General features: G+C 43.4%; 1 protein-coding gene across 4 annotated transcripts in view; it reads right to left on the reverse strand.

The window, feature by feature from the left end:
* LOC134342960 (aryl hydrocarbon receptor nuclear translocator-like) overlaps positions 1-23,114 on the reverse strand; it is an 87,699-nt gene extending 64,585 nt beyond the window's left edge. The window contains exons 1-3 of one of the 4 annotated variants that reach the window (XM_063041706.1): positions 22,848-23,114; positions 5,612-5,735; positions 306-356 (exon numbers count right to left, since the gene is read on the reverse strand). In XM_063041706.1, coding sequence (XP_062897776.1) covers positions 306-356; positions 5,612-5,735; positions 22,848-22,869 — 197 coding nt within the window. In that variant the 5' untranslated portion in view covers positions 22,870-23,114. The remainder of the gene's footprint in view (positions 1-305; positions 357-5,611; positions 5,736-22,847) is intronic. The other 3 variants (XM_063041705.1, XM_063041703.1, XM_063041704.1) reach the window with 3 other exon arrangements.
* Between the last annotated feature and the right edge of the window lie 725 nt (positions 23,115-23,839).

The following is a 23,839-nucleotide window of genomic DNA, read 5'->3' on the forward strand; positions in this document are numbered from 1 at the left end:
TACACTACTGCACTGCTTATTTCTGTTAATAATTTCACCTTCCACAGACACTGCCTGATCTGTTGAGCGTCTCTGAGAATTTTCTGGTTTTACTTACATCATACACTGAATGGCAGTTTCTCTACATCAACAGTCGCAGTGCAGTTCTGACCATTTGGGGCAGTAGTAAGAAATCAGAAGTTTTATAGTTCCGTCCAATCCCTTCTCCCCGCCTTCAACTACCACCATCGTGGATCGGAGAAAGCAAATGAGATGGCCATAGTAAAATTTAATAGTTTAAAGAATAAATGCAGAGTTGCACCAACCTGGGGAACTTGCTGCTTCCTTCACCATCGTCATCATCATCGAAATCCAGCCTGGAACAAAAGAACAATTAATCACAGGCTAAATGCAATGGATTGACAATGGTTTCTGCAGAAATGCAAAGTAAAATGGACTAACGAATGTATACATGTGCGTACTGTCAGTATGAAACATGAATATTATGTTTCACAATGACAGTATGACGAAGTGGACCCCCATTATCCAGGAAATACCCTCTTCTCATTACTACCATCAGAGAGGAGGCAAAGGAGCCTGAAGATCAACACCCAATGTTTCAGATCCACCATCAGATTTCTCAATGGATAATGAGCCCAGGAACACTATCTCACTATTTTTTCCCTGCTTTTTACACTACTTTATTGAACTGATTTTATATATTGTGTGTGTGTGTGTGTGTGTGTGTGTTTACACACACACAAAACACCATGCAAAAATCTTATAATGGATGCTAAGACTTTTGCACAGTACTGCACTTGTCAATGTAGAGTAGACAGCGAATTTATAAATCTGGCAGGAGCAAAGGATGTTGGGAATGCCAAGAGTGGAGCACCAGGGGAGGATGTTAGAGGAGACACACCCAGCCCTCAGTCACCGGGCAAGGTCATTTGATTCCAAACAATTGGGTTTTTGCTTATTACAGAATGACCCTCTGGTGCTTCCCACTACCACCACTCTCTCTTTTTCTAACCAAAATTCCCTTCTCCCTGTCCCCTTTATAGTCCACAATAGAGACTCATATATGACAGGGGTCCCCAACCTTTTTTGCACCGCGGACTGGTTTAATATTGACAATATTCTTGCGGACCGGCCGACCGGGGGGTGTTCAAGTAGGGTTGCCAACTTTCTCACTCCCAAATAAGGGGCAAAAGTAGCCATCAAATGCTACTGCTACATCAAATGCTAATGAGAAAGACTACCATGAAGCCTTGCGTGGGCACCTGTGTGCGCATGTGTGTACGTGCCGATTTTTCCCTACAAATTGGTTTTGGCTTAATCTTCCCGATTCTGTTAAGTGAAACTACACTGTACATACATTATTTCTAGTTTATATAGGCTGTGTATTTATCATATCATTCCTGCTTTTACCATATGTTAGTGTTATTTTAGGTTTTGTGTATTTGGTAGGTTATTTCAAGTTCAACAGTGCGTGACAAGGAATGAGGAAAGGTGCAGCTGACTCATATCATTTCATATCGCCAAATCATATCGTTTCCTCGCGGCCTAGTAGCACATGCTTTGCAGCCTGGCACTGGTCCACAGCCCAGTGGTTGGGGACCGCTGATATATGAAACACAAAAGAATGTGCAGATGCTAGAAGTCCGAAGCAACAACGCAGAATGCTGGAGGAACTTAGTAGGCCAGGCAGCATCTATGGAAAAGAGTAAATGGTTGACGTTTCAAACCAAGACCCTTCTTCAGAACAGATACGGGAGAAGTCAGAGTAAGAAGGTGGGAGGAGGGGAGGAAGTAGTACATGATGGCAGGTGATAGGTGAAACCGGGAGAGGGGGAGGGAGTGAAATAAAGAGCTGGGAAATTGATTGGCGAAGGAGATAAAAAGGCCTGGGGGAGGGGGAATCTGATAAAGGGAATAGGGAGGAGCACCAGAGGGAGGTGATGGGCAGGTAAGAAGATAAATTCAGAGAGGGAAACAGGAATGGGGAATGGTGGTGGTGGTGGTGGGGGGGGGGGGGTGTTGCAATTATCATAAGTTCGAGAAATCAATGTTCATGTCATCAGTTTCAAGGCTACCCAGATGGAATATAATGTATTACTCCTCCAACCTGAACGTGGCCCCTTTGCTGCAGGAGAGGCCATGAAATGACATGGTGGAAAAGGAATGGAAATGGATTGCTACAGGGAGATCCTTTTTTTGGTTGATGGAGTAAAGGTACTTGGCAAAACTGTCTCCCAATCTTTGTCAGGTCTCACCAATATACAGGAGGATACACCTGGAGCACTGGATACAGTAGAAGACCCCAGCAGGTAGTGGCGCCTCACCTGGCAGGACTGTTTGGTGCCCTGACTGGTAGTGAGGGAGGAGGTATAGGGGCAGGTATGGCACTTATCATTGCAAGCGGAATGGAGGGAGTAATCTACACAGTCACAGGCAAAATGTACAAACTCCTTACAGATAGCAGTGGGAATGAACCAGTGCTGTAAAGAGCAAATAAGCATTCAATGCTTCCAATGAATGAAGGTCTTTACTTTCTAACGATGTCTAAAGAGGTTCTGCATATCACTGAAGACCGAAACCTCACAAATGTAGTGGAAAGCATCCTGCCTGCTTGCATTACCACCTGGTACACACAGAAACACAAGAGGCTAGTGGTGGACACAGTCAGTTCCATCACAGGTACGGCTCTATTCTCCACCAAGAACAAGTGAAGTTGAGTGAGGTTATCTCCTTCATTCAAGAACCTGATGGTTGAAGGGTGGTAATTGTTCCTAAACCTGGTGGTGCGGGTCCTAAGGTTCCTTCTTCCTGATGACACACGAGAAGAGAGCATGATCTGGATGGTGGGGATCACCAACAATGCATGCTGCTTTCCAGCAACAACCTTTCATGCAAATGTGTTCAATGGCTGGGAGGGCTTTACCCATAAAGGACTGGGCCATATACATTACTTTCTGTAGGATTTTCCAATCAAGGGCATTGGTGTTTCTATACCAAGCTGTGATGCAGCTAATCAATATACTCTCCACCACACATCTATAGAAGTTTGTCCAAGTTTTAGACGTCATGCTGAATTTCTGCAAATTCTGAAGGAAGTAGAGGCGCTGCTGTGCTTCTTCATAATTACACTTGCATGCTGGGCCCAGGACTATATAAATCTACTTCTACAGGACCTCTGAAATAATAACATCGAGGAAGTTAAAGTTGTTAACCCTCTCCACCTCTGATCCTTCAATGAGACTGGCTCATGGACCTCTGGGATATGGTGAGAGGGAAGAAGTGTGGATCAGCCATGATGGAGTGGCGGAGCAGACTCAATGGGCCGAATTGCCTAATTCTGCCCCTATGTCTTATAGTCTTTTAAATATTATGATTGTACCTTCCTCTGGCAGCTTGTTCTATGAACTCACCACCTTGTGTGTGGAAAAACTTACTCCTTAGATCTTTTTAATATCTTTTGGACCACTGAGAAATGGAACCCATTCGTTACTGCTGGATGGCCTGCATTTGGTCCGGGGTGCGGCTGTGTGCGGTGGACAGGAATCACGGCTTATACTTTCATTGAAGTTATGACATCTGTGGTGGTTTTGTTACTTACAGTATTTCCCCCCAGCACATGTCATTTGATGCATTCTGAGTTATTACAGTGCACAGATGCAGAGATGCAAGAGACAGCAAGCGCTGGAGTCTGCAGCAAGAACTTGGCAGCTCCAGCAGCATCTGAGAGGAAAGGAATTGTCGAGGCTTCCGGTCCAAATGCTGATGATACCTTTGCTCCCACAGATGTTGCTTGACTCACTCAGTTCTCCTGGCAGATTGTTTGTTAGCCTAGAGATATAATAGGTTTGATTCACTCAGGGTCAGAGGCAGATTGACAAATCTGCAGCATGAGACTGGGATGGAGGTCAAGTCCGGGTGGCAGGCCAAACAATTCAGCACCCCCCACCCCCCACTCCCCTGGCAGATGCCCAATAATGTGGATTCCATTTTACTTAAAAGGCCCTACAGCAGAATTTGAGGGCTTTTATTTATTTTCATTTTTAATTTAGCGATACAGCACAGTTGAACAGGTTGCTGACACTGTAACCACCACGCTACAGTGTTGTTCTATAACCAGATGGAAACATGAAAAACTACCAAAACCCAGAATTAAACCAGGAACTTTTAGAACTTTTGTCTACGCTCTCTCAACCGAGCTATTTTCCGGGTTGTGGAGATTAAACAAGGAAGTGGAGCTCAGGCCAGTAATCAGATTAGCCGTCATCTTCTGGAATGGCTGAACAGGTTTGGGGAGCGTCATCACTTACTGCTACCACTAGTTATAGTCACGTACAGCATAGAAACAGGCTGTTTGCCTTTGGCAATATGGACAAATGTGTACGGTTTAGGTCACTGCGTTGCACGTGTGATGTCACAAGCTGGAAAGAGGTGTATGTAACAAGCAAGAACAAGAACATTGCTGGAATTTGAGGACCTGTGTTATAGGGAGAGGTTGGGCAGGCTAGAACTTTATTCCATGGCACATGGGCAACTGAAAGCTGACCTTACAGACTATTATAAAACCCTGAAGGGCATTTTGGGAGTCTTTTTCCCCAGGGAAGGAGAGGGGGCTTGAGGTGGGAGGGGAGAAATCTGAAGGACAACTTCTTCACACAGAAGTTGGTGGTTATATGGAACATGGAATGAGCTGCCAGAGGAAATATTTGAGGCATGGATAACTTCATTCACAATTCACAACTGATTCTACGACCTACAGACTTGCATTTAACGACCCTTTACTACTCATGTTCTCCGTATTGTTTTATTTGCAGTTTGTCTTCTTTTGACATTGGCTGGTTGTCAGTTTTTGTTTATTATTTCTCAAGAATAGTTGAATCTTAGGTAACTTGTGTATCTAATAAAGTGGCTACTGAGTGTATGTTCATGGTTTTCTGCTGCTGTAGCCCATCCACTTCAAGGTTCGACGAGTCGTGCATTCAGAGATACTCTTTTGCACCCACTGTTGTAACACATGGTTATTTGAGTTACTGTTCGTTGCCTTTCTATCAACTTGAACCCAATTTGGCCATTCTCCACTGACCTCTCTCACTAACAATGTGTTTTCACCCACACACTGCCATTCTCTATAAACTCTAAAGAATATTGTATGTGAAAATCCCAGGAAATCAGCAGTTTCTGGAGGTACTCAAACCATCCTGACTGGTACCAACAATGATTCCACAGTCAAAGTCACTCACATTTCTTCCCCATTCTATGATGTTTGGTCTGAACAACTGAACCTCTCGACCATGCCTGCATGCTTTTTGTGCATTGAGGTGCTGCCACGTGATTGGCTGATTATATATTTCATTAACATGTGTACCTAATAAAGTGGCTATTGAGTATATAAGCAATTTGATAATAAATTTACTTGGAACACAGCAACAATTAAAAGACACTTGGATAGATCAATGTTTAGGAAAGTTTTCAAGAGATATGGACCAGGAAAAGAAAAATTGGACATGTTTGGATGGGCATCTTGCTTCGTGTGACACATTCTCACTACAGAATCGAACAAAATTATCCAGTCAGAACAGCCTTCCTGCATGAGGCAGGGTCCAAAATTCCTTACCCCGGGCGTCTCTTGGGTGCCCGAGACATGATGCCGCCACCAGACGGAGGCTGTGTTGTTGCTCCAGCATTCCCAGCCGCAGACACGCCCAGAGGTCCTCCAATCTCTGAAGCCATTTCTACAACTGGAGAAAACGGAAACGAAACAGTCAGCATTGGGAAACACAAGAAAAACAAAATAAGTACTGCGGCAGACACATCTGAATTACAGGAAGAGGTCTAACAAAATTTAATGCTGCCCCACCTCCCCCAAACAACAGGATGAGACACTTGGGTGACACAGCAAACTGGAGGACAACAGAAAAGGCTGGAGGAATTCAGTGGGTCGAACAGCATCTGTGGAGGGAGAAAGCATAAACACAAGAGATTCAGGAAATCCAGAGCAACACAGGCACACAAAATGCTGGAGGAACTCAGGAGGCCAGGCAGCATCTACGGAGGAGAAGTTTCTGGACTGGAAAGAAAAGGGGAAGAAGCCAGAATAAGATAGAGGGAGGGGGAGGAGTACAAGCTGGCAGGTGATAGGTGACCCCAGGTGAGGGGGAAAGTCAGTGGGGATGAAATGAGTAGGTAGAAAAGGTAAAGGGCTGAAGGATTATGATAGGAGAGAAGAATAGACCATGAGAGGATTTCCCTCCACAGATGCTGTCTGACCTGCCATCTTCCTCCACCTTTTAGGGAATTAAGAGTTTCTCTTCTCTTAACTTCTAGGCAGAAACATCCATGCCATTCCAACAAAGGTAGTCTAGGAAAACTCAGCGGCTGAGTACTCTCTGTATGAAACTGTTTGTGTTGCAGTCTAGAGCAATGGCCAAACCCCTTATGAGAAGGTGAAAGTTCACAGGGGAGCCATGAGAACTTTAACAACATTGAGGAATTTGGTTAAATGGTTCTCATTTAAAGTGCAACTGATTAAAGTATAGAAAGCACGAGCAACCCAACAGTCTGTCAAGGAATCTCTGGGAATTCCTGGGACTGGAAAGTCCTTTTGAGGTAGGCCTTACCCAGAAGAAGTTTAAATTTTCTCTTCAACGGGAGCTCAGTGAGACTGTGAAAGAAAATTATAAAGTTAAGATTAATTTTGAATTAAATGCTGTTGGCAAGCTTGACAAGCTCTATAGATATTGCTCAAAACCTGGGTCATGAGGATGTCGGGATAAGAGGCAGACACTGCCTTGTTTGTGTGAGCTAACAATACCCAGACATGAATCACGCCAGCAATGAGGCATTGTTAACCCTTTTCCAAGACTGTCTAGCAAGTAGCAAATAGAGGAACTAACTGTAGACATGTATCTCTAATTTTGTGCATCACACGGGAATGTTAGAAAACTTGCTGATACCTAACGAGTGCTTTTGAAATCGCTGACCAAGTATGTTTACCTGTTGGCTATTGCCCAAAATAATCTAAGATGTAATAAAAGATGTAAGATGTAAGATCTAAGATGTAAGATTATGTAAGAGATGTAATCTGACATCGATGGAGTCATAAGACAATGGCACTTGTGATCACGTAATAAAAGGGTTAACCATATACCGAGGTATGTGTCTTTATTTCTGCTCCCTAACAGAGTAAAGTCGCTCATAGTTATCAGTGGCAAAATTCTTTTACAGTAAATTCTTCAACAAGCTTTTTGTGTGTATTGCTCTGGATTTCAAGAATCTGCAGAATCTCTTATGTTTATGAGCCCCTAAAAGAAGTTTGCCATGACACTGGCTGGGTGGAGTGGAGGAATGGAAAGCCTAGATATATTTTAGCTATTGTGAACAAGTGACATATCCATTGAAAAAGACTGGAGCTCTAAAAATTCACTCAACAGCTATCTATTTATTGAGATACAGCGAGGAACACATTCTTCCGGCTCAAAGTGTCACACTGCTCAGCAACCCATCTATCTAACCCTAGCCTAATCACAGGTCACCTCCAAGAATACAACCTTGTTGCGGTTTGGAGGCTTGCACGCCCCAATGACCAGAGAGAGAAATATGTTGGCTAAAGTCTTTATGCTTTGGCTCTTGGTAGGGTCACCCATAACCAAAAGATCAAAGGAACTGTGAGTGATCCACCGGTCCTCCAGGTTTGGGGGTTCAGCTCGGGACCAACAACCCCAGTTGCTCAAACTGTCAAGGAAACAGCAAAGAGAAACCTTCTACATCTCAGTGCAACAGTGTGAGATGAAGATCATGAACCACAATAGAGAAGATGGCCAAGGACAGACAGACAGATGGAGGACCATCATTGCTGCCCTAAGTCAATTGGTACAATTTTGAACTGTCGGAAGAAACCGGAGCTCCCGGAGGGAAGAACATACAAATTTATTACAGATGGCACTGGAATTAACTCCAAGCACCAAGTGCCCCTATTAAGGTACAGAGCGAGAAGAATACAAGATTTCCCCTGCCTGACTTCACTGACTGCCGCTCCTAATTACTGGTTCTGATGTACCTACAGGAGGTGGTGAACTCCAAGCACATTCTCTCTCACCCTTGTATTTTCATCAACATTCCCAGAATTTTTTTTAAAAATACATTTCCAGGCACAATTCCTAGTTTGCAAAGATAAAATCCAGTGCCATTTTTCAAAATTCAAGGCTGTCCTGAGAAACGTTAGGACAGGGGTCCCCAACCTTTTTTGCACTGTGGATTGGTTTAATATTGACAATACTCTTGCGGACCGGCCGGCCTGGGGGTGGGGGGGGGGGTTCAAGTAGGGTTAAACTCACCCCAACATGTCTTCTACAATTAGGGTTGCCAACTTTCTCACTCCCAAATAAGGGACAAAAGTAGCAGTCAAATCCCGGGACAATTTACCCCAGGAAAGACTACCATGACTGTGAAGCCTTGCGCGGGCACCTGTGTGCGCATGCGTGACCTGCGCATGCACGTACGTGCCGATATTTTCTCCACAAACCGGTTTTGCTTTCATCTTCCCGACTATACTGTACATACATTATTTCTACTTTATATAGGCTGTGTACTTATCACATCATTCCTGCTTTCACTATATGTGAGAGTTATTTATTTTTGGTTTTATGTGTTATTTGCTACGATTTGGTAGGATATTTTTTGGGTCTGGGAACGCTGAAAAAATTTTCCCATATAAATTAATGGTAATTGCTTCTTCGCTTTACGCCATTTCGGCACAAAAGGTTTCATAGGAATGCTCTACCTTAGCGGGGGAAATACGGGACAAGAGCGGTCCCGTATGGGACAAACCAATTTAGCCCAATATACGGGATATCTCGGCAAATACGGAACAGTTGGCAACCCTGTGTTCAAGTTCAACAGTGCGCGACAGGGAATGAGAAAAGGTGCGGCTGACTCATATAATTTCCTCACGGCCCGGTAGCACATGATTTGCAGCCCGGTGGTTGGGGACCGCTGCGTTAGGACATCGGGGAAACTCCCTCAATTCTCAAAGTTCAAAGTAATTCTATTAATTTTATTATCAAAGTACATATACGGCACCATGTACAACTCTGAGATTCATTTTCTCGTTGGGCATTCACAGTAAATCCAAGAAACAACAGAATCAACGAAAGACCGCAGGAAAGACAAACAACCAATCTGCAAATACGAAAGAAATTTGATGCTGCTTTCCTGCGATATCGTTTCATGCAGATGTATTCAATGATTGGGAGGGCTTTACCGTGATGGACTGGGCTGTACTTTTTGTTGGATTTTCCGTTCAAGGGCATTGGTGTTTCCATACCAGACTGTGATGCAACCAGTCAATATACTCTCAACCACACATCTATAGAAGTTTGTCAAAGTTTTAGATGTCATGCCGAATCTTCACGAACTCCTAAGAAAGTAGAGGCCCTGCCCATGCTTTTATCGTAATGGCACTTGGCCCAGGACAGATGCTCTGAAATGAAAAGAGGAATTTAAAGTTGCTGACCCTCTCCATTTCTGATCCTCCAATGAACCTCCAGTTTCCTCAGAACAATGAAGTTAAGGCCCTTGTTCGATGAGTCTGTGAATCTACTGGGGAAGTGGAAGGTCCAATGTCTGCAACTTCACTAAGAAGCTGGTGGCCCAGAGGCCACCCGTCCTGGAGTTAGAGGACAGTCTGTGAGTGTAAGTGGGGGGGGGGTGTCATGGGGAGAACGAAAGGGACTTTATTTGGTATTGTTGTTTTGTTGAGTTGTTGTGTTGTTCTGTTGAACACTGTGGGTATGCTAGGTTTCCAATGGAATGTGTGGTGACATTTACCAGCAAAATTATCAGTCTACAAGATCATGAGGGGCAAAGACAGGGTGAAAACACATAGCCTCTTTTCCCCTGGAAGAAGGTACTAAAAACAAGAACGCACAGGTCTAAGATCAGACACAAAAGATTTAAAAGGGACATCAATGTAGCTCCTTCACAAAATGGGTCATGTGCACTTTGAATGGTACTCCACCGTAGACAGTCCCAGCCCAGCAGTGAAAGGAGGGTTGGCATGGGGCTAGCAACCCGTAAAAAAAAAACTCAGAAGCTCCAAAGACCTCATCCCTTGGAGAAGGAGGTTGTTGACCCAGAAGACATATAAAGTCATGTGGTGAAAATGGAAACCACAAAGCCGATCAACCCAGGCTCAGGACTGATGACTCTGGCGAGCTGCTGTTGGCGGCCTATGCTCCAGTAGGGGTGGTAAGCGTATGTACTTGGAACAAGCTGCCAGAAATATCGATTGTGCTGCAAACATTTAAAAGCCATCTATACAAGTACATAGATAGGAGAGGTTTCGAGGACTATGAGCCAAATGTAGGCAACAGAGTCGGCACGGACAAGTTGGGCCAAAGGGCCCATATCCATGCTTTATGCCTCTATGACTGACACATCATTATGATGTGAGAGGAAACTAGAGGACTGGGAATGAACCCTACAGGTAGATCGGACATAGACAGAAAATGTAAACTCTACACAGACAGTACCTACGGGCAGGATCAAACTGGGTCACAAAAGCTGTGATTTTCTAGGGCGCCACGGTAGCATAGCCGTTAGCTCAATGCTATTACAGTTTGTGTTCTTTCCCCTGTGAGTGTAGGGAGTTCTCTGCTTTACTCCCACAGTCCAAAGATATACTGATTAGTAGGTTAACTGGTCAGTATAAATTGTTCCGCAATTAGGCTAGTGTTAAATCGGTGGGTTGCTGGGTAGCGCGGCTCGAAGGGTTATCTTCAAATAACTAACCACAGCACAGTCGCTGCTCTCACAGTTAAATAATGTAAAGGTTAGTGCAATCGCAGATCAGGTTCAATTCCTGCCCCAATCTGTACGGTCTCCGTGTGACCGTGGGGGTTTTCTGTGCGTGCTCTGGCTTCCTCCCACATTCCAAAGGCGTACAGGTTGGGGTCAGTGAGTTGTGGGCATGCCAGGCTCCACCCAGCGCAATCCTCGCTGATTTGGTTTGACACAAACCACGCATTTCACTCTATTTTTCAATGTGACAAGTACCTCTTTTATCAAGGGCACCTGCTACCCTTACCCAGTGTGCATGAAATTGCAGTTCCAGATCGACTACACTGTGTTCACTGCTCCTAAATGCCCACTGAAATGGCCCTGCAAACCACTCAACTGAAGGGGGACTAAGGATGGACGACAGTGCCTGTGACACCCACATCACATGAATAAGCAATAAGAATCTCTACTATCGCACAGCAGCGCATTTGGAAAGGGGTCTGCGGCTGACAGAGGAGAAATGGAGGGTCAAAATGAGCAGAGGGGATATGTAGGAGATAAAAATCCTACACAAACTAAACTGAACTCTAGTTAGTAGACAGAAACTGGCCCAGATATCCACAACCGCATTTTTTTGCATCATCACCACTTGCACCCTGAATTAAACAAGACGTGCGTTGCCCCGGTGACAGACTCCAATCAAAACTCTCAATGACTGTTACCACAGCAACTACAGGGGTGCTTTATTTTTTTGAGAAAGAAGGCCAAAACAAACCACAGCAAACTTTTGTCTCCTGACAAGAGCAGCAAGAATCCCGTTTAACGATTTTAATTACACATGAAGCCCCTCTGTGATAAAGGCACCTTCATCAACTCCCATAGCCCTCTGCAATCAAAGAGCTACGTGTCGCCTGAAGGGTAGTCAGTGTTAGAAAGGCTGCCATTAACTTGCAAAGTAAGATCTCTTGAACAGCAACAGCAGAGGGAGACCCTCTGCTCTTCTCAAAGTTTGCAGAGGGGCTGTTTAAATCCAACCAAACTGGCAGCAGGAACTTGATGCTGCCAAACATCCTGGCAAATCATCCTTCCACGGTGCCTATCGTCACCCTCCCCACTGGGAGCTGGGAATATTCAGTGTTCCAATTCTCCAGAATGGGTTCTAAACTTGACTTAGCCACAGACCCACAGGCTTCCTAACCTAGGAAAACAGGACTCCTTGAAGCCTTTGTGTCAGTCTCTCCCCCAGTACAAATGGTGGGAGGAGAAGATGGCGGCGCAACGCAGTGCGCGCAGCTCTCTGGTGAAATAATATCGTCTTTGTTAAATAGGGTACCGTGCACAATTCTGATTTGATGGAGACAGCCCTGAGAAGCACGGAGGAACACCTGGAGAAACTTCTGAAATGCCTGGTTCGCTGCCACTGCTACTGTGCGATCGAGAATCTCTGGAGGGGAAGGCCCCAAAATCCTCGGCTTTGCCTGCTGCTGGCAGCCGGGGCTGGGGTTGAAGCGCTCGGCAGAGATGGTGCTTGGTGTCGGAGGACTGGTCGGAGGCTCGAAGTTTTCGGATGGACTGAGAGTTGGATTGTGGTCGGGCATGGCAGGGAGAGTTTTCTTCCTTCTCCCGTCTGCGTGAGATGTGGGACTTTCGAGAGACTTTGTACTTTTTTTTACCATGCCCATGGCCTGTTCTTCATCAAGTTATGGTATTGCTTGCACTGTTGTAACTATATGTTATAATTATGTGGTTTTGGTCAGTTTTTCAGTCTTGGTCTGTCCTGTGTTTCTGTGATATTACACCGGAGGAATATTGTATCATTTCTTAATGCATACATTACTAAATGACAATAAAAGAAGACTGCATGTCCTCAATCTAACCCGCACACAGCAACTCGTTGGACTCTCTCACACTGCTCCCTCACTTCTTTTGAATTCCAAACAGGATTTGTATTTGTTAACGGAGGATTAAATTACAGGGAGATGGGATCACTACAGAAACCGGCATAAACTCCAATACTCTGCTGTTATTCTGTTACACACAATCTTAAAGTGCAGCAAGAGAGAATTCAAGAACCTCTAAATTGCTTAATGTCATTTCCTGTACACAAGTGTAAAGGAGAATGAAATAATTGTTACTCCAGATACAATGCAGCACAAAATACTTCACAAAAGATAACAAATGCAATAATAAGACATATAATATATATTTTTTTGAAAATATCAATGATTGATCCTGTGTCCATAAAATGACACGAGGCTATACATAAGGGACTGACAGGAAATAATAAAGTAGTGGTGGTGTTTGTGGGTGGAGGTGTTGATCAGCTTTACTGCTTGGGAAAATTAACTGTTTTTGAATCTGGTGGTCCTGGCATGGATACGAAGTAGCTTGCTCTGTGATATGATTGGGACAAACAGTCCACAAGCAGGATGGGTGATAAATCGACTTCAGGTGAAGGGCTGTAAAATTTTTGACCCTACACAACTCCTTTTGCCTCCATCTATCAATCACTCCCCCCCACTTGGCACTACTTACCGGCCCCATCTTAAAACCCCTCCTCAGTCCATCAATCACCTCAGATTCCCCACTCAATTCTCAATCTCAAAGCAGGGTTTCAACCCGAAATGTCAACAATTCTTTCCCTCCCACAGATGCTGATCAACCTGCAGAAAGCCAGAGAACCGGCGCATAGTGCTAGTAGTTAGTGTTCATTGCCTTGCCAGAGGACTAGAGTTGAAAAGCAAGGATGTGATGCTTAGGCTTTATAAAGGCATTGGTCAGACCACGGTTGGAGTATTGAGAGCAGTTTTGTTCCCATTATCTAAGGAATGATGTGCTGGCATTGGAGAAGATCCAGAGGTTTATGGGAATGGTTCCAGCAATGAATAGGTTAGCATACAAGAACCAGGTTTGATGGCCTGGGACTGTATTAGAAGTGTCTGGGATGATCTCATTGAAACCTACCAAATATTGAAAGCCCTCGATAAAGTAGACGTGAAGAGGATGTTTCCTGTAGTTGGGGAGTCTAGGATCAAACGGCACTGCCTCAGAATAGAGGTACGTTCATTTAGAAGAGAGATGAGTAATTTCTTTAGCCAGAGGGTGATGAATCTGTGGAATTCATTGCCACAGATGGCTGTGCAGGCCAAGTCACAGGGTATATTTAAAGCAGAGGTTGATAGAGGTTCGTGATTAGTAAGGGTATCAAAGGTTAGGGGGAGAAAGCAGGAGAATGTGATTGAGAGGGATAATAAATCAGCTATGATGGAATGGCGGAGCAGACGCGATGGACTGAATGGTCTGATTCTGCTCCAATATCTTACCGTCTTGACCATTTGGATGGAAATGAAGTATCATTTCAACCACCATAGGAATTGACTTTCTGGGAATTTTTGGAAGAGCCCAAGGTGTCTGTGAGGATTCTCAGATACCCATAAATCCTGATGCAGATCCTTGAATCATTGATAAATTTGTTCCCCTACACCCCTCACCCCAACAGAGGCTGCTCGACATGCACAGTTCCTTCAGCAGTTAGATTTTTGCTCCACATTTCAGCATCTGCAGTCTAGCATCTACATACGCAACTTCTCTATCTCGCACCTCAGAAGTGCAAACAAATTTTTCTCAAGTCTTTCTATGATGCTATATTTCATACTATATATGGTAGCTTAGCAGTTAAGAGCGATGCTCTTACAGCTTGGGGTATTTCAGAGTTCTGAGTTTAATTCTGGCACCATCTGTAAGGAGTTTGTACATTCTCTCTGTAACCATGTGGATTTCCTCCCACAGTCCAGACATACCAGTTAGTAGGTTAACTGGTCATTGTAACAGATCCTTAAGACCCCACAACATCCTTGTAAATTTTCTTTGCACTCTTTCAATCTTATTTCTTTCCTGTGAGTAGGATGATCAAAACTGGACACAACGCACCAAATTAGGCCTCACTAATGTCTTAAACTATTTCAAAAAGACATCCCAACTCCATATTTACTCAATGCATTGCTTAATGAAGGCCAATCTGCCAAAAGCTTTTTTTAAAAAATCATACCTATCAACCTGTAACACTATTTTTGTGGAATTATGAATCTATATTTCCAGATCCCTCTATTCTACCACAATCCTCAGTGCCCTACCGCTCACCACGAATACCTACCCTGGTTGGTCCTCCCAAAGTGCAATACCTCACACTTGTCTGCATTAAGTTCCATCTGCCATTTTTCAGCCCATTTCTCCCGCTGGTCTAGATCCCACAGCAAGCTTTGATAGTCTTTCTTTCTACTATTCCCTCAATCTTGGTGTCATCTGCAAATTTGCTGAACCAGTTTACGTTACCATCCAGATTGTTGATATATAGTAGATAACTAACAACAGACCCAGCACTAATCGCTGTGCCATTCCGCTAGTAACAGGCCTCCAGTCAGAGAAGCGATCATCTATAACCACCCTCTGACTTCTTCTATAAAGCCAATATCTAATCCAATTTACTATCTCATCTTGAATGCCAAGTAACTGAACCTTTGGACCAACCTCCTATGTGAGACCTTGCCAAAGGCCTTGCTAAAAAGTCCATGTAAACAACACCCACTGCCTTGCCTTCAACTTTCCTAACTTCCTGTATAAGATTGTTAGACATGACTCACCACGCACAAAGATATGTTGACAATGCCTAATTAATCCCTGTCTATCTAAATGCTTATATATCCAGTCTCTTAGAATATCTTCCAATAACTTTCACACCACTGATGTCAGTTTCAATGGCTTATAATTTCCTGCCTTATTCTTAGAGCCTTTCTTAAACAGAACAACACAAGCTATCTTTCATTCCTCTAGGGCCCCTGTAATTTCTGCACTTGCCTCTCACAGGGTCCAAGAGAACACCCTGTCAGGCCTGGCAATTTTATCCACCCTAATATGCCTCAGAGAGCAACACTCCTCTAATCTGTACAGGTCCATGATACCTTGTGCTGCACTGCCTCGTGTTTATAGACTGTGTCCATCTCCTGAGTAAATGCAGATGCAAAAAAAAAATCCATCCATTTAAGATCTCCCCCATCTCTTTTGGTTCCACAAAGATTACCACTCCGATCTTCCAGAGGACTAATTTTTGCCCCTTGCTAACCTTTTGCTCTGTAGAAGCCCTTATTCACCTTGTCTGCTATTGCAACCTCATGCCTTCATTTAACCCTCCTGATTTCCTGCAGTGTTCTCTTGCATTTCTTATACTTAAGTACCTCATTTGTTCCTACCTGACTATTCCTGCTATCCTTGCCTTTTATTCTGACAGGAATGTACAAACCCTGTACTTTCAAAATTTCACTTTTGAAAGCCTCCCACTTTCTAAGTATGCCTTTGCCAGAAAACTTGTCCCAATCCATGTCTGATTTCTGATACCATCAAAATTGCACTTCCTCTAATTTAGAATCTTAACCCAAGTATTAGACATCCTTTTCCACAATTACCTTGAAACCAAGAGCATTATGATCACTTGCTGCAAAGTGTTCCCATATACAAATTTCTGTCACCTACCCTGTCTCATTCCCTAAACAGGAGTTCTAGGTTCGCACGGTCTCTAGCTGGAACCTCTATATACTGATTAAGGCAACATTCCTGAACATATTTGACAAACTATTTCCCATCCAGCTCTTTTACAGCATGGGAGTTCCAGTCAATATACGGAAAGTTAAAATCAACTATCACAACCTTATGTTTCTTGCAATGATCTGCAATCTCACCGCAAATCTGCTTTTCTAAATCCCACACACCATTGGGTAAGCTATAATTATAATACCATTAATGAGTCATACCTTTCTTATTCCTGTTCTACCCATAAAGCCTCACGAGACAAGCTCTCCAGTCTGACCTGACTGAGCACTGTCATGACATTTCCCCTGAATAGTAATGCCACCCCTCCTTCTTTAACCCCCCCCACCCCCGCTCTTACATCTGAAACAACAGAACCCCAGAATATTGAGTGGCAAGTCTTGCCCCTCCTGCAACCAAATCTCTTTAATGATTACACATGGTGATCCACGCCAAGCTGATCAGCTTTTCCTACAATACTCCTTGCATTGAAATGTATGCAGCTCAGAACATTAGTCCCACCATGCTCAACCTTTCAATTCCTGACCTTGTATGCAGGCTTAACAGCATCTTTGTACACAACCTCTCCTCTATCTGCTCTGGCACTCTGGTTCCCATCCCTCTACAACTCGAGTTTAAATCACCCTGTGCAACTCTGGTAAACCTTCCCACTTGACGATTAGACTCCCTCCAGTTCAGGTGCAAACCACCCCTTCTGTACAGGTCCCAACTTCCCTGAAAGAGAGCCCAAAGATGCAAAAATCTGAAGCCCTCCCTCCTACACCAACTCCTTAGCCAGGTGTTAAACTGTATAATCTTCTTATTTCTGGCCTCACCAGCACATGGCAATCCCGAAATCCCAACCCTGGAAGTCCTGTCCTTTGACTTAGCACCCAACTTCCTGAATTCACTTGGCAGGACCTCGTCACCCATCCTCCCCATGATATTGGTACCAACATGGACCACCACCTCTGCCTGCTCAGCCTCTCATTAAGAATGCTGCGGGCACAATTTGAGATGTCCCAAATCTGGCACCCTGGAGGCAACAAACCATCTGGGAATGTTGTTCTTGTCCACAGAACCAGTTTCCTGTTTCCCTAACCAATGAATCCCCCATCACTACAGCTCACCTCTTTGACCCTTTTTTCCCTTCTGAGCCACAGAGCTAGACTCAGTGCTAGAGACCTGACCATTGTGGCCTTCCTCTACTAGGTCATCCCCCTTTCCCTTCCCAAATGTATGCAGAGGAGAATGGCCACAGGGATTCACTGCACTGGCTTCACCCTCCTGATGGTCACCCAGTTATTTGTGTCCTGCACCTTGGGTGTAACTACCTCCCTGCATATCCTGTCTATGAACCCCTCAGCCTCCCAAATGATCCGGAGTTCATCCAGTTCCAGCTCCAACTCCTTAACATTATCTGTTAGAATCAGCAACTAGATGCTTTTCTTGCAGGTGTAGTTGTCAGGGTTTACTGGAAGTTTCCCAGCCTTCCCACATCCTGCAAGCAGAGCATTTCACTATCCTGTCTGACATCCCCAGTGCTCTAAGTGTACAATAAGAAAGAAAGAATAAACAAACAATGTAGGTTTTTTTCTGCACGCAACCACACCAATGTTGATGCCTTTTTTTGGCACTATTTTGTAATTTTGCACTGTTAAACAGTAAATTTCAGGTCATATATGACAGTTATAATAAACCTAATTATGAGTCATACTTGTTCTGCTTCTCTTGAAGCAATGGAATTGGAAAAATCTAAAGCAGATTTATTGGAAAGGATACAATTTTAAAGCACCAAGCTCAAAGTATATTTATTATTTAAGTATGTACACCTTATTCATCTTCACGTAGGCAGCCACAAAACAAAGGAACAGAATAGAAAGTACGATAACCTCCACACCACAAAAAATAATAAGCATCCAATGTGCGAAAAAGAATCGTGCAAACCGATCGTCCCTCAAAGTGAGTTTACAGTCACGGGGACAGTTCAGCACTGAAGTGAGTGAAGCCGGTCCAGGAGCCCAATGGCTGCAGACCACATTTGCAAAGTCCATTCAGCACTGAGGAACACTGAGACAACACAAACTCACTTTTCTATTCCTGGTGCAAAACTTGCGGGAAATGAAACTACATTTAAACTGTATTCGAGTGTTTCCTAAAAAGAGGATGCCACAGTCACAGGTGTGATTTGTACATGGTCTTAACAATAATTGTTTATTGTTGGCAGCCAGACAACATGCTGTTCAAAAGCTTTTCCACCATATTTCGCTATACTTAGGAGGTGCCTACTCCAAGTATGAAGTGATACACTTCGGAAGGTCAAACTTCAAGGCAGAGTACAAGTTTAATGGCAGAGATTTGGGGGGTCCATGTTCATAGTTCCTCAGAATTAAGGATGGCTTCCTTCCAAAGTTCAAAGTAAATTTATCAAAGTCACCCGACATGCTGAATCTTTGCGAACTCCTAGGTAGAGGCGTTGCTGTGCCTTCTTTGTAATGGCACTTGCAAGCTGGACCCAGGACAGATCATCTGAAATGACAACGCCAGGAATAAAGGTGCTGACCCCCTGATGATGACTGGCTCATGGACCCCCGTTTTCCTCCTCGTGTAATCAATAATCAGCTCTTTGGTCTTGCTGACATTGAGCGGGAAGTTGCTGTGGCACCATTCAGCTAGATTTTCAATCTTCCTCCTCAATACTAACCCGTCAACACCTTTGATTCGGCCAACAACAGTGGCGTTGTCAGCAGACTTAACTACAGCAGTGGAGCTGTGCTTAGCCTCACAATCATCATGTAGAGTGGGTAGAGCAGAGAGGGGTGGTCTAAGCTCCATCTTGCCATCTGGCTTTCCAGATTCTCAGATGGCTTTTGAGGGCCCACTGTGCTGTAATATTACATAGCTACTGCTGAACACTGCTTGTTATGCTAGTACACTGTTACAATAACAGCTTATATTGCACATCTATACTTGAAAATTTACAACGTGGAGCCTTTTAAACCAGTGTGAGAGTGAACAGTCCTGATTTATAAGCCGGATACACACACAGATTGGAAAGCTTTGTTAAGAATTTCTGCATTAAAGCTGCTTCCATTGATCAAACACGTTACACAGCAAAAGTGTATTGTCAGATTGGAAATATCAACACAGACAAGAAGCTTGCTCATGATGCTTGATTTAATGAGCGTTGAAAAAAATGTCAAGAGATACAAGGTTAAGGGAAGGAATTCAGAAGGTTAGGGTTTTGGCAGTTGGAAGAACAAATAAATTTGGGCAGTACAATAATAAATAAAACAGTCTAAGTGGATATTGATAGTCAGCATGCACTTTGTGGTCCTAAGAGGCTGCTTCTGTAACACAAGAGATTCTGAAGTGCAACACACACCAAATGCCAGAGGAACTCATTTTGATTGTGCTACCTGACCTCCTGCATTCTTCCAGCATTTTGCATGCTGCCTTGAATTTCCAGCATGCAGAGAGGAATAAGCAGTAAATAAACAGTAAATAAACACCTTTGTCAGTCCTGAGGAAGGGTCTCAGCCCAAAATGTCGACTGTTTATTCAGATCCATTGATGCTGCCTGACCTGCTGAGTTCCTCTAGCATTTTGTGTGGGTTACTTTGAATTTCCAGCATCTGCAGACTTTCCTCTGTTAACAATTATTTCATTCTCCTTTACACTTGTATACTGGAAATGACATTAAACATTGAATTCATCAAGGACTCCCACCACCATTTTCTCAATGTTGTTCATTGAGCAGGAGTTACAAGAGCCTGACAAATGTTGACCCACACCTAAACATTCAACAGCTTCTTCCCCACTACATCAGGTTCTTGACCTGAGCTGAAAAACATTAACACTACCTCAGACCAACTGTCTATTTAAACTTGTCTCTCTCGATCTTGCACCCGTGTTCTTTAGCATCATATAAGCAGCATTCACAAACCATTTTTGTTTCATTTATTTTGTTTATTTCTGGAATATATTTTTTATTTGTTAATTTATTTGTGGTTATATCACTTTGTGTGCTGTGTGTGTGAGTTACATGTACTGTGTTATGCACCTTGGTCCACAGGAACATTGTTTCATTTGGCAGTATACAGGCATACGGTCGAATGACAATAAACTTGAATGATTTTACAAGAAAAAAATTAATTACAATAAAGCATGTTAATGAAAAAGATCAAAGCGGGCTTTGTATTGCTAGACTGTAGTGATTAGAGCTGTGTTTATGATTTTGATGTTCATTTATTAAATTTTATTTTTTAAGTTAAGTTTTAATGATGCAGCACAGAGCAGGCTCGTCCAGCAATTCCACAACCCCAATTAACCCCAACCTAATCACAGGACAATTTACAATGACCAATTAACCTACCCAGTAGATCTTTGGACTGTGAGAGGGAACCAAGGGATGCAGTGAAAACCCATGCATTACACTGGGAGGATGAACTCCAAAACACCCGAGATGTAATAGCATTATGCTAACCACTAGGCAGCTGTGGAGCCCCAAGGTACAGTGCTTATAGAAAGTATTCACGCCCCTTGGAAGTTTTCATGTTTTATCGTTTTACAACATTGAAGCACTGTGGATTTAATTTGACTTTTTTGACACTGTTCAACAGAAAATGACTTTTTTGTGTCAAAGTGAAAACAGATCTCTACAAAGTGATCTAAATTAATTACAAATATAAAACCCAAATAATTGATTACATAAATAATTGCACCCTTGGCAGCAATTACAGCCTCGAGTCTGTTTACTCTATATCAGCTTTGTATATCTGGACACTGCAATTTTTCCCCATTCTTCTTTACAAAACTGCTCAAGCTCTGTCAGATTGCATGGGGATCATGAGTAAACAGCCCTTTTCAAGTCCAACCACAAATTCTCAATTGGATTGAAGTCTGGCCTTTGACTTGGCCACTCCAGGACATTAACTTTGTTGTTTTTAAGCCATTATAGTTTTGGCTTTATGCTTGGGGTCATTGTCTTGCTGGAAAACAAATATCCCAAGTTGCAGTTCCCTTGCAGATGGCATCAGGTTTTCCTTTGGGATTTCCCTGCATTTTGCTGCATTCATTTTACCCTCTACCTTCACAAGCCTTCCAGGGCCTGCTGTAGTTAAGTATCCCCACAGCATGATGTAGCCATCACCGTGCTTCACGGTAGGGATGGTGTGTTTCTGATGATGTGCAGTTTTTGGCTTACGCCAAAACACCTCAATTGTGGTTTCATCAGACCATACAGCCTTCTTCCAGCTGACTCCACATGCCTTCTGTGCATTTTTTTCAACAAGGGTGTTCTCTTTGCCACTCTCCCATAAAGCTGCAACTGGAGAAGCACCCAGCAACTTGTTGTATGCGCAGTCTCTCCCATCACAGCCACTGAAGCTTATAACTCTTTCACAGTTGTCATAGGTCTCTTGGTGGCCTACCTCACTAGTCCCCTTCTTCCACGGTCACTCAGTTTTTTTTTAAGGACAATCTGGCAGATTTAACTGGCTGTGCCATATCCTTTCCATTTCTTGATGATTGACTTCACTGTATTCCAAGGGATATTCAGTGACTCAGAAATTTTCTTGTATCCATCTCCTGACTTGTGCTCTTCAATAACCTTTTCGCAGAGATGCTTAGAGGTCTTCATGGTGTAGTTTTTGCCAGGATACTGACTCACCAGCAGTTGGACCTTCCAGATACAGGTGCATTTTTACTATAATCGATTGAAACATCTTGACTGCACACAGGTCTCCAAAAACATCTCTCCATTTAACTAATTATGTGACTTCAAATTAATTGGTTGCACCAATGATTTGGTGTGTCATATTAAAGGGAGGTGAATACTTAGACAAACAATTTTTTTGTGTTTTATATATGTAATGAATTTAAATCACTTTGTAGAGATGTTTTCACTTTGATACAAGTTTTTTTCTATTGATCAGTGTCAACAAAGCCAAATTAAATCCACTGTGATTCAATGTTGTAAAACTTCCGGGGGGGGGCGGTTTGAATACTTTTTATAGGGACTGTATAACTAAATTATAATATCTTGTAATGAAACGTGCGGCAAAAAAATCTGATTTTCATGGCATTTGTACCCTGCATGTGTGCCCATAACAATAAATTTAAACTTGACCTAAAGGCGGAAAACATTATGTCTGCACAATATTTCATTCTAAATTCCAGACGACCACAATCCAAACGTGCTATGTAAACATGTCACGCTGTAGTACAACAACATCCCCATTAGGGGGAGGGGGGAATAAAAAGTTGAAGCTAAAAAGTGTGACCAAAATATAGGAATCTCCCATTGTGAAAACTACATCGACAGTAACGTAACGTTAAAAAGAAAGAATAATAAACGTTGAATAAATTAACATCAGTAATAGGCGTCAGCTCCCATCACTCAATCCTGTAACTGGTGACAGGGGTGCGCAAGGAGAGCGATGGCCTTGAAGTCGCCTTGAAGCCTGGGCCTCGATTTTGAGGCAGCCGCTCACCTGGGTTTACAGCTGTGGCCATAGATCAACGAAGCGGCGGTCGTCGCCTCCTCCTCCTCTCCTCGACCTCCGGCCGCCGGTACATCCGCCGCCAACGCAAGGGCGGCTGGTGCTCCTCTGGGGTCTGCCGCGCTCGACTACCGGAGGGTCGGTCTGGGCGTGGGGCTGAACGGTGGGGACAAACTCGGGGACGCGAGAAAACTTCGACAAAATGGAGGCCTTCGCTACCGCGCAACCAAACCTGCTGGGATTCCCTCCCCTGCGTTCCTGCTGGCACTAAGGGGGCGGGGAGTCCCTTTGACAGGTTTTAGCTTTCACCAATCGCCGAGCGCCTTCCGTCCGTCCGTCCCGAACGTCCCGCCCTGTCCCGGGTTGATTGACAGCTTCCCTCCTCCTCCGAGCCGGAGATTGCATCGAGTTGCGAAGTTTTGTCCTTCCTAAGAATTCATCGGGAGAAGTTTTTTTTGTGTGGGGGAGGGAAGTAATTGTTTTTGAACTGGCCAATTTTTTATGAGTTTTCATATTTTAAAAACAAACATACAAACATCTCTTTTAAAATATACTCTAATATTTTAAAAACAAATTCTATTGCATATTGTCTCCGACTCCTACATATGCTGTAGTGATGTCCCAGAAAGGGACATTATTGTTAAAAGCGAAGTTGTGAAGAAGTGCCATAATTAAGCTTAAAATTTTCCTATCAATTCGGGTTAGTATTGGTTAGCATTTAGTGAAGTTAAATTGTAAGTGGCTTCATAATGCCCACTCAACGCCCCACACATTTTTACTCAAGCGCTTTGTTTCGTCGTCACCTAGTGTAACCTTTAACGCATCGACAAAAAAAGAATAAAAATCCGCTGCGTTTGGATAGACCAAGCTCAAAATAAAATGTAGGGTTGAATTTTGAAATATATTAAAATTACAAAATATATAAATACAACGCACTCTCATAAATATTTCATACAATTAACACCGCCACTCGTCCACTGGGG

This window comes from Mobula hypostoma, chromosome 2 (genome assembly GCF_963921235.1).
Source record: "Mobula hypostoma chromosome 2, sMobHyp1.1, whole genome shotgun sequence".
NCBI classification, from domain to species: domain Eukaryota; kingdom Metazoa; phylum Chordata; class Chondrichthyes; order Myliobatiformes; family Myliobatidae; genus Mobula; species Mobula hypostoma.